Consider the following 14,907-nt stretch of genomic DNA (forward strand, 5'->3'; position numbering starts at 1 on the left):
TCCGAATTGATTGAAACCAAGTCAGCAAATCTTGCAGCATGATCGGTGGCGCAGCAAAATAGTGACGCAAATAAATTAAACATTTTGTCTTCGTGAAACAAAAAAACATTTTCATCCATAAAATACGATACACTGCATATCCTTGTATGACTTTTAAAAATGAACAAACGATGCAAATCGATCTTTTTCACCCGATATAGATCAATTGAAAAATCACATGATCAGCCCTGATTGGAAAACTGTTCATTTTATGAAAATAAACTTTTGAAAGTATTTCCTTAACATCTGTTCTCACTTTCTTGCACTCAAGAAATGGAAGACTCGCGTTGCAAAACATCACTTTTGTAAAAAAAAAAAAAAAAAAAAAAAAAAAAAAAGATCGTTTCCCCCCCAAATCTGTCAGCGAGCCACGTTTGTGTTTCAGGGCGGCGCCGTGGGCGGCCACATCCTGAGTTACCTGCTGGAGAAGTCGCGCGTGGTCCGCCAGAACCGCGGCGAGCGCAACTTCCACATCTTCTACCAGCTGGTGGAGGGCGGCGAGGACGACCTCCTGCGCTGGCTGGGCCTGGAGAGGAACTGCCGGCGGTACGACTACCTGCTTCAGGTCGGGGGGGCGCGGCCGGCGACATGGCGGGAAAAAAGTCCCGGAGACCGTAGCGTAGCATTTGAACCCGCGCGCGCATCTCCTCCAGGGCGACTGTGCCAAAGTGAGCTCCGTCAACGACAAAAGCGGCTGGAAGACGGTGCGACAGGCGCTCTCGGTCGTTGACGTCGGCGAGAGTGAAACGCAGGTACGAGGGCGACGCAAAGGAAAGAAGGCGGTGGCTTGGACTTTTTCGTTCAAGTGAAGCATTCAATAAATGTTTCAGAATTCAGAATATTTCTTCATCTCAAACTACTAGGGTCGTTTTTTCCCCCCATTTTAAATTATGCAAGTAATTAATTGATTAGGATAAAAAGAGGAGGAGGCGCGTGGGCAGCGGGTCAACAAATTTGGAAGACGTCCTCATAACATTAATGTCGAAAGAATGAACACATAACAAATTTGGCAGGCAAATTTTTTTGCTAAAAAAAGCCTTTTTAATTAAGCGATTAATCGTGATTAATTGGAGTAATTTTTTTATCGTTAATTATCTATATATATATATATATTTATTTATTTATTAGGGATTTGCAAAAAAAATAATTTCTCCTAAGAATCGCGATTCTCATTTAGTACGATTCAGAATCCATTTTAAATGTCCCAAAATCGCTTTTATTTAAATTGTTTTAAACTGTCTTCCCTTTGTTTGCGTGCGCCTTTATTGGGAGCGCTGTTCGTGTAGTACCCGATTTTGGCCACTTAGGGGCAGTGTGGTTCCACGCGGTTTGATACACTGTTAAGTTGTAGCCACATTAGAGATAGAGACATTAAAGTTGGTTTTTTTTGCAGCGTGGAGACGTTCTTTTGAGTGATAAAAGTGCCGCGAGTAGCGCGCTAATTAGCATTAGCGCGCCAGACTGGAGTAGATCATTACGATTCCTTGCACTTCTGTAGATTGAAGCAAAAATCATTGTCAATCAAATCGTTCTAAATAAAAAAAAATCGTTCTTAATCGAAAATCGATTCTGAATCGAATCGCAGCCCCCAAAAATCAGAATCGAATTGTGAGACATTCAAAGATTCCCACCCCTAATATATATATATATATATATAATGTAACAATGGGAGTCTTGCTCACTAAACTTGACTGTCCTTAACGTGTTCTCCGGACTCGAACCAGCACCTGTTTGGAATCATCGCCAGCGTGCTCCACTTGGGCAACATCAAGTTTGAGACGGACGCGCGAGGGTTCGCCAGCCTCCGCGGCAGCCAGGAAAAGCACTGGCTGTCCAAGGTTCGACACACACCAAACCACGCTCATTTACGGTCGGCCCAATGACAAAGGATTGTAACTCCGTTTTTTTGCCGTCCAGTTACTCGGGATTCCCGCGCAGGTGCTGCAACGGGGCTTGACCCACCGCAAGATTGAAGCCAAAACGGAGGAGGTGACCCGACGGCATCAAACGTCGGCGAGGTGCTACTTTCCTAATAAGCGTCTCTCTGAGTTGTGTTTTTACTCTCGCGGCCGAAGGTGTTCAGCCCCTTGACGGCGGAGCACGCCGTATTTGCCAGGGACGCCCTCGCCAAAGCCGTCTACGGTCGCACCTTCAACTGGTTGGTCGGCAAGATCAACCGCTCGTTAGCGAACACGGTGAGCAAGAAAAACGCAAGATCGTCAATTATCGGAAGTATAGACGTAAAAATATGAAAACCGTTTCTAGGATTCCTCCAGGAAGACCGTGATCGGTCTTTTGGACATTTACGGATTCGAGGTTTTCAGTGTCAACAGGTGAGATCGCTTCAAATATTGATTTCATTTTCATTGGGTTGTTTATTTCCGATTTTTGCTTTGAACTTTTTACATATGAAAACAAACATTTTATTTTGGGAATTGAACACAAATTAACCTTTTAGAGCAACTGATCGGTTAATTTAGCAGGACCGATACTCGCACTCCGATTTCTAAATGCTCCGATAACGTAACACCAGTCGGGTTTCCATTTCCATCCGCGCATTTTAATTTGTATTTTGAAGAAATGCGGATTTTTTTTTTTGAATGGAAACGCTTGAAATGCCAAAAAGGGCCCAGAAAATCGGCAAAACGTTTTTACGCTTACGATTTTGAAGCGTATCGAAAAAATGGTTTGGAAACAGGTTTTACGAATAACCGCTGACAAGACCGGAGATTACGTCACACGTACGTTTGTTCTAATAAAGTAAGGTATGGGTTTTTTTTTTGGGGGGGGGGGGGCGCGAAACTGAAATCTTTTGGAATTCATTAAAGAAGCGAATATTCGTGCCATTTTAGATGGAAAGCAGCAAAAGAAACGCTCCCGTTTGTCCAGAATGACAAAAGCAAACTCATACGACGTCATTGCTTCCGCTTCTTCTTCACATCTCTTAATGGTGTCTAGCGCCACCTACAGCGGCGGAGTAAATTTCGAAACAATTGGATGGAAACCAGACTGCTGACACCGGAACGTAAAACCTTCGAGCACACTTGGTGGTTTTTCTTCGTTTCTTATGAACGTGCACATTTTTAGGGATGGAACGATAACGGCAACGTCGTGATATTAAAAGCAGCGCATCTGTTAAAAAAGTCGGGCTGATTTCCAATTGTGAAGTTTTAGCACCCTCTGGTGGCTCCTTTTTTTTTCTTTTAGCGCAGTTTAATTTTCACAAGGCATGTTTTGGCCCGTTCGGACTGAAATGCTTTGCGCAACGTTTAAGTGAACCACGACGGCGCATTTTTTGGCGGCGTTGACCCCGACGGCGCCAAACGACGATCCGGCGCCGCCGCCGACGGCGCTCGCGATCGCATCGTTTACGTTTTATTTTCATTTCAGTTTCGAGCAGTTTTGCATCAACTATTGCAACGAGAAGCTGCAGCAGCTTTTCATCCAGCTCACCCTCAAGTCCGAGCAGGAGGAGTACGAGATGGAAGGCATCGAGGTCGGTCGGTCCGTCCGTCCGTCCGTCCGTCCGTCCGTCCGGCGTCCGTTTGACGTCTGGTTTTAAACCCGCAGTGGGAGTTTGTGCCATATTTCAACAACAAGATCATCTGCGACCTCGTGGAGGAGAAACACAGAGGCATCATCTCCTTATTGGTGACGATGACGACGATGACGACGATGACGAAGATTTGATTCCAAAAGCTCGTCTCACGCTCGTCCTTCTCGCGCAGGACGAGGAATGTTTGCGTCCCGGAGAGGCCACAGACGTGACGCTTCTGGAAAAAATGGAGGAGCAAATCGGCGCTCATCCTCATTTCGTCACGTGAGGAAAAAGCGCCGTCTTTCCGATAAATGGCTTCACGAGGGAGAGAAAAAAAAAAAAAGCCGACGAAGCCTCGTTTTCTTTCTTCCCGCAGGCACAAACTCGCAGACCAGAAAACGAGGAAGACGCTGGACCGACGAGACTTCCGCCTCCTTCACTACGCGGGAGACGTGACGTACTGCGTCGCCGGTGGGGGATCCGGGTGTCCGTTTTACGATCTCGGGCAGGGGTGGGCAAGCGGGGTCCTGCGGGGCCAGAGTCCTGCAGCTTTTACAGGTTTCCCTCCTCCAATGAACAGGTTTGTGCAGAATCATATGAATCAGGTGTGTTGGAGAAGGGAAACTTCCAGAAAGCGGCAGGACTCTGGCCCTGGAGGGAGGACCGAGTTTGCCCACCCCTGATCTCGGGCCAGACCCATATGAGCGCTTTCAAAATGTCAACCATCTCTCACAAATAACTAGCTAGCACTTTGAGATCACAAATACAATTATTTTTAGCTGAAGGACAAAATATTAGGGGTGTGCCCAAAAAAAAAAAAAAAAAAAAATCGAAGCGATTGTCATTTAGAACGATTCCGGATCAATTCTAAATGTCCCAAAATAGTTTTTATTTAAATTACATTGAGTGATAAAAGTGCCGTGAGTAGCGCGCTAATTAGCATTAGCGAGTCAGACAGGAGGAGATCATGACGGTTCTTTGCACATCTATAAACCGTAGCAGAAATCATTGACAATCAAATCGTTCTGAATCGGAAATCGGTCTGAATCGAATATTGATTCTGAATCGAATCGCACACTCAAAAATCGTAACGGAATCGTGAGACTTTCAAAGATTCTCACCTTTCAAAATATTGTTCAAGAGTCAAATGTTCTGCCTCTTTATTGATTGTTGGAAGTAAAATGAAGTTATTTTATTCGTTCTGCATTTTTCTTCATTTAAAAATCAATTCATCGGTTGGCGTCGGCGCCAAAACAATTAAACTTATGATCACTTTTCAGGATTTCTGGACAAAAACAATGATCTTCTATACAGAAATGGAAAAGAGGTAAATTCTCCCACCATCGAATTTGCGCCCGTTTCGAGGGGGCGGTCCCATCTGGTGTGACCCCGCCCCCTCAAATTCAAATTCCAGATTTGTTTTTCCAATCAAGATAATGCAACAGTCCACCAACGCCATCATCCAAAACTGCTTCCCTCCGAGCGAGCCGCACTGCAAGAAAAGACCCGAAACCGTAAGAGAATGACAAAAAACGTGCTCGCTTGTTTTCATTTTTCCTTTCGACATTCGAACTGAGCGGTCGCACCGACGCAGGTGGTGACTCAGTTTAAAAGCAGCCTGGCGGGCCTGACCGAGATCCTCGGGACCAAAGAGGCCTGGTACGTCCGATGCATCAAACCAAATGAAGCCAAGCAGCCAGGTGAGGCCCAGCGTCCCACGCTGCAAAAAACGAAAAGGTATTTCGTTTCGGCAAAATGATCGGCCAAGAGAACGAAAGCGGTTCGACTTCACGTACGGAAATTCAGTGACAATTTCAATGATTGCAATTACAAAATCGGAATAATCGTAAAAAAAAAGATTATTAATACTAATTTTTGAATTGTTCATCTTTTGTGAATTTAAAAATAACTCATTTAAATACATTTTGTTTCAGCCAAAAGGAACTTGCATAATTATTAATAATTGTAATTTGTACGAATGTTTTTTTTTTTTTGTACGTTTAAACATTTTCTTGTTTTGTACCCAAAAAATTTATAATTGTTTGAATAATGATGAATTCAATTATTGGCCAAAATAATTGTGATTATTATTATTTTCTCCATAAATCGAGCAGCACTAACTTACTAATTAATTATGCAACGTTACGGAAGCTAAGTGCTAAAAACATAGCATTTTTTCCCCATCATGTCTTGCGGCAAGTAATAAATAAATCAATAAATAAATAAGTTAGCATTTGGCCTATATTATACCTATAGATTTGAAATTTTGATTAATTAATTAATTCATTAGAATGACGGCATTTCTCATTTTAAGCTACTCTTCGATACGTTCGTCTGGGAAAAAAACGATTATTGTTGCCTAAAGAAAAGAACGAAGACGAACGGCACGAAAATGAAATCTCAATATCACGTCACGCGAACTCGACGCCGCGCGAAGGTTCCAACGCGTCGGAACTCACCCGCGGCTTTCGGCGCCTCCCGACAGGTCGCTTCGACGACGTGATGGTGAGGCATCAGGTGAAGTACTTGGGTCTGATGGAGCACTTGAGGGTCCGGCGCGCGGGCTTCGCCTACCGCCGCAAGTACCACATCTTCCTGCAGAGGTAAGAGCGCAACGTCGGCGTGAAGTCGCGCGTGCAAAGCGTCAACGTCGCCGTCGTCGGGCGGAAAACCTCGCGCATCCGCTCTAAATCGGCTCCAGTTCACATTTTTCACACAAATGGATGCTAATGCGCCGTTTTTTTCCAACTCGCTCAACTTTAAGACTCCGCCTCTTCCTCACTCTGCGGGAGACGTGCAGCGTTATGTCGCCTCAAGATCAAAAACTTGGTCGCACTTACACAATGACAAATAATAGCATTAGCTCCATGAATCGTTTCTGCCGATAACTTTATGTCGTCAGCTCGTGATTTCAATTATTGAATCACTCATTCATTGCGTTCAGACTATCGAATATTTTTAGAATCGACTAATCTGTCCATTATTCAGTCGATTAATCGGATTCATTATAATTTTGCATTAAAATGTATTACAAAATAATCCCCCCCCCCCGATTACTGTTTATCAACGACGGGTGATTGGTGTTTATTTCGTACTTTGTCATCGTATAGTGAAGAAAAAAAGAAAAGAAAAAAAAAAGTAAAAGTTAAAACAGGTGTTTGCAAATGTCTTATTTTGATTAAAAACATGAAGGACTACAAAAATCAGTGGACAATTATTGTTGATATGCTGAAATCAGAGGATTTGGACAATTTCAAATAAAAAAAAATTTTCCAAACGATTACTTGATCGATTAATTTGATAATCGATTAATTTGATAATCGATTAATCGGTTAATTTTGACAACTCTAGTTGCGACCTTTGAAAAAGTGTGAGAAAATGATGCAACTAAGTGGTTTGCTTTTTGCGCCATAAATTAGCGATGCAAGATCATTTTTGCTTTGGCGCTCATTTCCTGAAAAGCGGCCATTTTTCAAGATGCGCTTGCTCTTTCCCGCGGCCAGGTACAAGCCTCTTTGCCCGGACACCTGGCCCAACTGGAAAGGCGCGGCGGCAGAAGGCGTGCGGGTCCTCGTCAAGCACCTGGGATACAAAACCGACGAGTACAAAATGGGCCGGTAGGAACTCCGCCATGAAAGTCTCCTTTTGAAACCAAAACCCCCCCAAAAGAGTCATATTTTGCCGCCTTGCTCCGCCCCCAAGGACCAAGATCTTCATCCGCCACCCGAGAACTCTGTTTGCCACGGAAGACGCCTTTCAAGTTTGCAAGCATAAGCTCGGTGAGGCAAAGCGGAACGCGCCATCACTTACCGTTTCTTCCTGTGTGACCAAAACTATGAATGAAAAATAAATAAATAAATAAATAAATAAAAAAAATTCTTGTAATGGCGCCAACAATCTCTTTTTGGACTCTTTCCATCAACAGCGACAAGGATTCAGGCCAAGTACAAAGGCTACCGAGTGAAAGGCGACTACCTGAAGCAGAAAGAAGCCGGTTGGTATTTGGATCTGTTTTTGTTTTTGTTTTTTGTGTGTTTTTTTTACATGACAAAACGGTGCGAGCCATTCCCGTTGCGTTGCAGCCACCAAGATCGAGAACTGCTGGCGAGGCCTGATGGCCAGGAAGGAGCGAGAAAAGAGGGAATGGGCCGTCGGGATCATCAAGAGGTACACGCGAGACCCTTTTTCTCGCTGTGAAAATAGTCAAATGAAATTAAAACCAATCATGCCACGTATAATTGACGGCAATTGAAATGCTGGGGGGGAAAAAATATATATTTTTGATCAGGAAAATTTAAATATTACAGCCGATCTGGGATGGCTCCGCCCCAAAAATCATGACATTCACGAATCTATTTAGAACTGTGGGGAAATTAGCTTTTTTGCAACATGGCCCTGGTTGATCTCTTATCCTCTGCTGCCGCCTGCTGGACCATTTTTGTAATAACTGCCATTGCTTTAAGCTTTCTCTTCAGTTCAGAGGCTGCATCAAAGCCTTCTGTATGCTCGAGCATAGAAAAACATTTTTTATTTAAAAAAACGTATAAATACGTTTTTTGGGACACTGGCGATATTTAAAATAAAACACATTTAGACGTTTTGGGAGCAAATGAATGAATGAAAAAAAACCATGCATGTGATGCATTTGTGAAGACATGACGCGGCGGCGTCGCTAACTTGCGCCGCAGGTTCATCAAAGGCTTCATGAGCAGAAACGAGCCGAGCGGCGCCGACAACCGCGAGTACCTGGCGTACGTGAGGCGCGACTACCTGACTCGCCTGAAGGGAAACCTCCCCGAAACGCTCCTGCACAGAGACGCGTGGCTCACCCCCCCGCCCATCATGAAGGAGGTGTGGCATCACTTTTGGAGTTTTCAATTGTTTCCATTTCACTACATTCAAATTTGAGCCGAGTTTGGTACCTTTAATAAAAAATAAAAAAAAGTATTTGAGTACTTTGAGGAGTATTTAGGTGGATAATACTTCAAAAGATGTAAAGCTTTGAAGAAGTACTTGAGTACATCTAAGAGTATTGGCATTACTTTTTTTTAGGGAGTTGATTTTGGAGATTTACTTAACCTAAAAGTAATCCAAAATTATTGGGATTACTTTTAGGAAGCATTTCAGTCGATTTTATTATTATTTTTCATAGATTTAAGAGCATTTGTTAACATTCATTCTTCTTAGAGACGATTTCGGTCACTTTTAGTGAGTTCCCTCCGTAGATGTGAGAGTAGCCTATTTCGCTAGCGTTTAAGTAGAAAGTATTCGAGTACATGAAATGTGTCGTTACCGTCGAAACATTTTCGAGAGCAGTGCAGTCCATTTAAGAGTTAACTTTGAAAAAAAGTGTTTTGAGGACGTTCGAGAGTATTTCTTTTAGGTTTAGGGAGTAGAGGATTTACTTTGAAAGTATTTGAGTACACCTAGGAGTATTTGGATTACTTCTAGGGAAGTATTCCAGTAGATTTCGGCGTATTTAGGTAACAGTATTTAAAAGTACTTTCAAGTTATTTTTTTTAGCAATATTTGCGTGGACAACTTTTCAAAGTGATGTTGGCTCCGCCCCTTCCTACTTTGCAGGCGTCCCTGTTCCTGAAGCAGCTCTTCGTGCGCCACATGGTCCGCAAATACGTGCGCGGAATCAGCGAGGAGAGGAAGGCGCAAGTATGTAGCACGCACGCGCGCGCGCACGCACGCGCGCACGCGCGCCTCGGGTACTTCACGCCTTGTCCTCGTTTGCAGCTCGTGTTGAAAGCGCAGACGAGTTCCGTGTTCGAAGGCAAAAAGGAGAATTACCCGCCGAGTGTGCGCGCACCCTTCCTGCACACCAGGATAGGCAAGTCCGATCACTTTGTTTGTCTTTTCAAAATTGCCTTCTCAATTGCACTTTCATGTTTCTAAATACCGTATAAAATATTTCAAACTATTTTTTTTTTTTTTGGGGGGGTTTGTTTTTAAATACTGTCTTTGATTAATCATTGACAGTACTTTTGTTTTTTTTTAATGTAAAATGGTTTTAATTTTATTTTTGTTATGTTTTTGTTCTTTAAATTATTTGTTTTAATTTTCAAAAGAAGAATACATTTAAAAATCTATTATAATTAGGAATATACTTTTTTTTTTTTTAATCCCGTTTTGCTTTGAAAGAAAAACATTTTGGGGGTAATTTAATTTAACTGAATATTTTTCTAATTGTGTTTATTTAGAGATGTTTAAGAAAAAGTATTTAATTTTTTTTTAAGAATATTTATGTATGTTTAATTACATTTTTTTTTTCAAAACTATGTATGTTTAAAATGCTATATTTTTGATGGCATTTTTAAATACAATGTTTATTGATTTTAAATCAAATTTTTAATTTTACCAAATGTTTTATTCAAAAATATCAAATATTTATTTTGCATTTTAAATGTATTTTCTTGTTTTATTTTTTCAAAAGCTGCTCAATCTCTAACATTTTATGTGCATTCTTTAAATATTGTTTAATTTCATCAAACAATTTCCTAATATTTCAATTTCCCGTTCCTTATGCTTATATTTATATTTCTCAACGTTTTTAACTGCATTTCTAAAAACCACTCGTCGGCTTTTTACTTCTCTCCAACGAACGCAGGCATCAAAGACATGAACATGAAAGTGTTGCAGATGATTCAGCACGAGAACGTCAAGGTAAACAAACGAGCAACGTCCGTGGCATCAAATATGAAAATATCAGATTTGAATGGATTTTGTGTCTTTTCCCGCCGGCAGTACAGCGTCCCGGTGGTGAAGTACGACCGCAACGGCTTCCGTCCTCGTCCCCGGCAGCTCGTCCTCACCCGAGAAGCCGCCTACCTGCTGGACGAGGCCAAGATCAAGCAGAGGATCCGTTACGGCGCGCTGAAAGGTCACCTTCGGCCGGAGACCAGTTGAGGAATTAAAAAAAAAAAAAAAGGGAAAAGGGTTCAACACGCGTCTTGGTTTTTGGGTTCAGGAGTTTCTGTGAGCAACCTGAGCGACAACGTCCTGATTGTCCACGTTGCCTGCGACGACCTCAAGCAAAAGGTACAAATGCGAGCACACTTGATTTTCACGCACATTTTCGTTCAGAGGCCCAGGAAAGTAAAAAAAAAAAAAAAAAAGGTGTTCTCATTATATTCGTGATTTGGTTGAAAGCATCATTTTCAATTTCATATCAATCAAATACATTTATTTTTCCCCAAGCTGAATAAAAAAAAGTTGCATCCAAGTAACATTTCACTTTGGAATAAACTAATTTGATGACTTCACCCCGAATGGAATTTCGGATTGAGTATGAAGAGAATTTGCAGGGTCGAACCCGAGTTGGTTGCCAGACAATTGTAGGGCACACAAACACACGCACACACACCAAGGGGACAATTTCATGCTCAATTAACAGGAAGGCTGGAGGTTGCATTTGAACCCTGGATAACAATCTGCCATTGAAAACAGAAAACTGTCCCTATAAAAAGTTGTTTTATTTTTTTTAAACTAAGTAAAAAAAAAATATATATATATATTTTAAAAAGTGAGAACTGCAAAAATGTATGAAAGCTTTTTCTTGATTCTCTCCTATTCTCATATGCATTCGTTCAAAAAGCACAAAGGGGAGCTAAATGAAAAACTTTTTTTTAATCGGGAAAAAAACGTGTTTGACAAAAATAAATTAATACAAATAACAAAGATTGGAAGTTAAGACCCTGCAAATTTTGTTCATACTCAGAAATCAGAAATTCGATTCGGGGTAAAGTAATCAAATTGATTTTATTTAGTTTATTCCAAAGTAAAAAGTTACTCAGGTGTAACTTTATTTTGGGCTTGGGAAATAAATGTAATTGATTTATATTAAATTGAAATTGTTGCTTTCAACCAAATCATGAATATAACAAGAACAACTTTTTTTTTTATGTAGTTGAAACAAATTATTATTATTTTTTTTTTTTAAGTCCAACGAACCACTTTTTTTTCTGTAAAAAGTCTCAAGGACCCATTCTCACAATTGACCAAAAAGACGGCCATTTTGATTTGAAGTGGCCTTTTGAGGCAAATTCACTCCACAGTCAGTTACAACTATGAGAAATTAGAAAAAAAAATTGCCCCCTCTGGTGGGCATGGCTATCAGAACGGGCCGCACAAAAAATTCTCCCGGGCCGAGGAATCCAATGGAAAGTCAGCCATTTTTGGTTTCACACATTAGCGCCCTCTGAAAAGTTGGGAAATATTTCATCATTTTCTGTCCCAGGGCGATCTTGTTCTGCAGTGCGACTTCCTGTTCGAGGCCCTCGCCAAGCTGAGCGCCATTGTTGACACGTGCGACTTCATCCGGGTGGTCCAGGGCAGGTACGCGTGCGTGCGCTGTCGCCAAAACTCTTACACCGTGGGCGGATACCCGATCCCGCCCATGCTAGGTGGGTCGGGATGGGCTAGCCAAATTAGCTTAGCTGTTATGAAAATCGGATGCAGACACAGCGACGCTCATTTCAATTAGGAAAGATCATTTGAGCTGCGAGCGTCAATCACAGAAGGAATTCAACTCACATCTCAAGGTGCTGCTATATTAAAACTTAATTCGCTGCCAGCCGAGGCAAAAATGGATGTTTGACGTTCGTGGCCGTCAATGGCAGCGAATGAGTGAAAAAGAAAAAAAGGGGTTTGTAGCTCGCAAGTGTTCATAAGGTGAATGTTGGTGTATAATATTACAAATCATGCGCGTGTGTCATGTCCAGTGTGCGATTTGACATCCAGCCTGGCAGAGAAGGTTTTGTCGACTTCAGGAGCGGTGACGAGTCGGTGGTCTACCGGGCCAAAAACGGACATTTGACTGTGGTAAAAAAAAAATAATAATAATTTTTTTTCTTGTTTTTTAGTTTTTTTCGAAAATGATCTTCCTGTTGAAAAAAAAACTAACATCTGTTATCATTAAATGTCCTTTTTAGGAATCCACAAGCACCAAAACCAGATGATTTGGGATGACATCGCCCCCTGTTGGCAAACTTTCCTAACAACCACGTTTGTCCCCCAAAAAAAAACCTCATGTTTACTTTTTTGTGACTTTGTGTGTTCATTCCGCAACATCTAAACTGTTATCATGCCAATATTTTAAGTCATGAACCGAGTAGTAAAATCTCCATTATGCGCAAATAAAAAAAAATCTATTAGGACAGTAATGTCTACAATTGTATTGGAAATGAATGTAAGTGCTTTTAAAATTCAAAATGAAATGTATCCATCCAGTAAACGTCTAAAAAAAAAAAAAAAATTCATATTGATGAAAACGTCTGTATTTTTTGTGTGAGTGTGACATTCTGGAATGATCTTTACGGCGGGCAATCCAGCGAAAACAACAATTCCGAGACTACGTCACAAGTCAAAATGGCGGTCAATTCGGTGAATGACTCTTCGACGTCTACGACTTCAAGTTACATGCGATGATTCGTTTTAAATAATATTGCACATGACAAGTAAGTACATATCTTGTCCAAACACGAAATATGAAAAAGGTCCGCGATCCGATTTCAACAAATGAGGATAGAATTAAAAATAAATATCACTACAATACAGTGGTATTGTATTGCACAAACTAAATCATCCGAAAAATGTTCTGACACATAAGTTAATACAATTTGAACTAAATATTTGAAACTGTGTGTCTTGAAACGAAAGAAATACACTTTAAAATTCCAAATGAAATGTATTCATCCAGTGAACTGCTTAGAAAACTATATTCAAATTTTGTTTGGTGACATAAAAAAAAGCAATTCCATCAATGGTAAAAAAATAAAAAAATAAAAAGAAGAAGAAAAAAGTCCAACAGGAAAACTAATGAGGGAGAAAAGATTTACACAAGAGGGACAGTTAAGACTACACACGGGAGAGAAACCGTTTGTCTGCTCATCTTGTGCTCAGAGATTTGACGGCGCGCACACAAATGGTTGTTGGTCAAAGATTCTCTTACAAAAAAGGAAGCGTAACAAGTCGCACAAGAAACCCTTTTCCTGCTCTGTTTGTTGTCAAACATTTTCTCAGAAGGGACATTTAGGAATTCACAACAGAACGCACGCCGACGAGAAACCTGTTGCCTGCTCCGTCTCAGCCCAAACATTTATTGTGAAGAGATCATTAAAAATACAATATGAGAATCCACACTGGTGAGAAACCTGTTGCCTGCTCAGATTGCAGTAAAAAAAAAAGATTCTCTACAGTGCACGGGTGAGAATAGCATTGATCATTTAAGCTTAAAATGATAAAAAAAAAAATTATGTTACATCATTTCTGTGCGAGTTGAATTAATCTGCCTTTTTAGATTCGATCACAATTCTTGTATTCTGTGTCCCTTGTTAAAATAATAGGCTCGCGCGTTGAGAATCGGCACTCTTGCTAAACCCTTCAAGTAAAAGCACAACTTACCAAAAAGAAAGAGGCTGCTTCGCTGCCATTTTGACGCGTCACGGTGGAGGCGGGAAAACATTTCAGCGGTTGCTGTCCTTGGAGCCAGTGCCGTGAGCCTCACGTTTGAATCCTGTGGTTTATAGCAACCTGTCGACGGAAATATGCATTAATATTAACACTCACGTGCATAAAGTAAAATAAAAAAGAAACTTACGGCATTCCTGCTTATTAATTAAACGCGGATGGCAGTGGATTGCACTTCCGCACTCCTCTGTGAAAGGCGGACATTGTCAAGGCGCCATTTGTGACCCCTGCACGATCTGAGTCAATCTGAGTTGCGCATGCGCGGGTCACATCGTTACAGCTCTGTTTGTGTGACGATGACATGTACAGGTTTGTTGAGGTATAAATTGTCTATTATCTTATGTTTCTTCTTTTATAAAGTGCTGTTCCTGCGTTTGTCATATGGACCCGAGTCTAATCAATAAACTCGAATTGAAATAATTAGTAATGCTTTTTCATGACAAAGAAATATTTTAACTTTTTTTTTAAGCCGGTAAGCAGACAGTTCCTCACTTTTCGTGCGTGATACATTCCAAGGCCGCCCGCGATGAGTGAATTAGAGGTCATTACAAAATAAATAAATAAAAGATTTCAAGTCCAAGATGTCCGAGATTCGTTAAGCTGTTGTAGTTGACGTCTTAGCCACCAGGTGTCCCACTTGGATCAAATCTCACTGGCGAAAGCCTTTTTTTTTTTTTTGGCATGGACTACATTGCTATATATATATATATATATATATATATTTTTTTTTTAAAGGCGTGTGAAAAGTGTCTGTGTTGAAAAAGTTGTGGGGTCGCTACGCTAACAATTGGAAACTATGAACTAAAATAGTAACCCATTTTTTTTCTTCCTTCATTAAGGTGAATTAAGCTGAA

At 41.0% G+C, this 14,907-nt stretch overlaps 1 protein-coding gene and 1 long non-coding RNA gene across 4 annotated transcripts in view; one reads left to right on the forward strand and one right to left on the reverse strand.

The window, feature by feature from the left end:
* Positions 1-12,701, forward strand: part of myo1hb (myosin IHb) — a 20,933-nt gene extending 8,232 nt beyond the window's left edge. For 2 of the 3 annotated variants that reach the window (XM_086097383.1, XM_086097384.1), the window contains exons 6-32: positions 425-604; positions 693-791; positions 1,764-1,877; positions 1,957-2,028; positions 2,115-2,234; positions 2,305-2,372; positions 3,430-3,535; positions 3,610-3,690; positions 3,768-3,859; positions 3,954-4,048; positions 4,858-4,904; positions 5,011-5,091; positions 5,172-5,277; positions 6,063-6,180; positions 7,081-7,194; positions 7,280-7,356; positions 7,503-7,571; positions 7,660-7,744; positions 8,266-8,428; positions 9,161-9,244; positions 9,323-9,416; positions 10,194-10,249; positions 10,331-10,466; positions 10,554-10,624; positions 11,823-11,920; positions 12,307-12,406; positions 12,517-12,701. In XM_086097383.1, coding sequence (XP_085953509.1) covers positions 425-604; positions 693-791; positions 1,764-1,877; positions 1,957-2,028; positions 2,115-2,234; positions 2,305-2,372; positions 3,430-3,535; positions 3,610-3,690; positions 3,768-3,859; positions 3,954-4,048; positions 4,858-4,904; positions 5,011-5,091; positions 5,172-5,277; positions 6,063-6,180; positions 7,081-7,194; positions 7,280-7,356; positions 7,503-7,571; positions 7,660-7,744; positions 8,266-8,428; positions 9,161-9,244; positions 9,323-9,416; positions 10,194-10,249; positions 10,331-10,466; positions 10,554-10,624; positions 11,823-11,920; positions 12,307-12,406; positions 12,517-12,543 — 2,553 coding nt within the window. In that variant the 3' untranslated portion in view covers positions 12,544-12,701. Of the gene's footprint in view, positions 1-424; positions 605-692; positions 792-1,763; positions 1,878-1,956; positions 2,029-2,114; positions 2,235-2,304; positions 2,373-3,429; positions 3,536-3,609; positions 3,691-3,767; positions 3,860-3,953; positions 4,049-4,857; positions 4,905-5,010; positions 5,092-5,171; positions 5,278-6,062; positions 6,181-7,080; positions 7,195-7,279; positions 7,357-7,502; positions 7,572-7,659; positions 7,745-8,265; positions 8,429-9,160; positions 9,245-9,322; positions 9,417-10,193; positions 10,250-10,330; positions 10,467-10,553; positions 10,625-11,822; positions 11,921-12,306; positions 12,408-12,516 lie in introns of those variants that run through there. The other variant, XM_086097385.1, reaches the window with a different exon arrangement.
* LOC147161493 (uncharacterized) lies at positions 4,715-14,116 on the reverse strand. The gene is made up of 4 exons (XR_015097299.1): positions 13,988-14,116; positions 6,037-6,172; positions 5,164-5,297; positions 4,715-5,069 (listed from the first exon to the last, which is right to left on the reverse strand). It is a non-coding gene; the product is annotated as an uncharacterized LOC147161493 (long non-coding RNA).
* Positions 14,117-14,907: the final 791 nt, after the last annotated feature.

This window comes from Leptonotus elevatus, chromosome 15 (assembly GCF_054856555.1).
Source record: "Leptonotus elevatus isolate MCC_2025b chromosome 15, RoL_Lele_1.0, whole genome shotgun sequence".
NCBI classification, from domain to species: domain Eukaryota; kingdom Metazoa; phylum Chordata; class Actinopteri; order Syngnathiformes; family Syngnathidae; genus Leptonotus; species Leptonotus elevatus.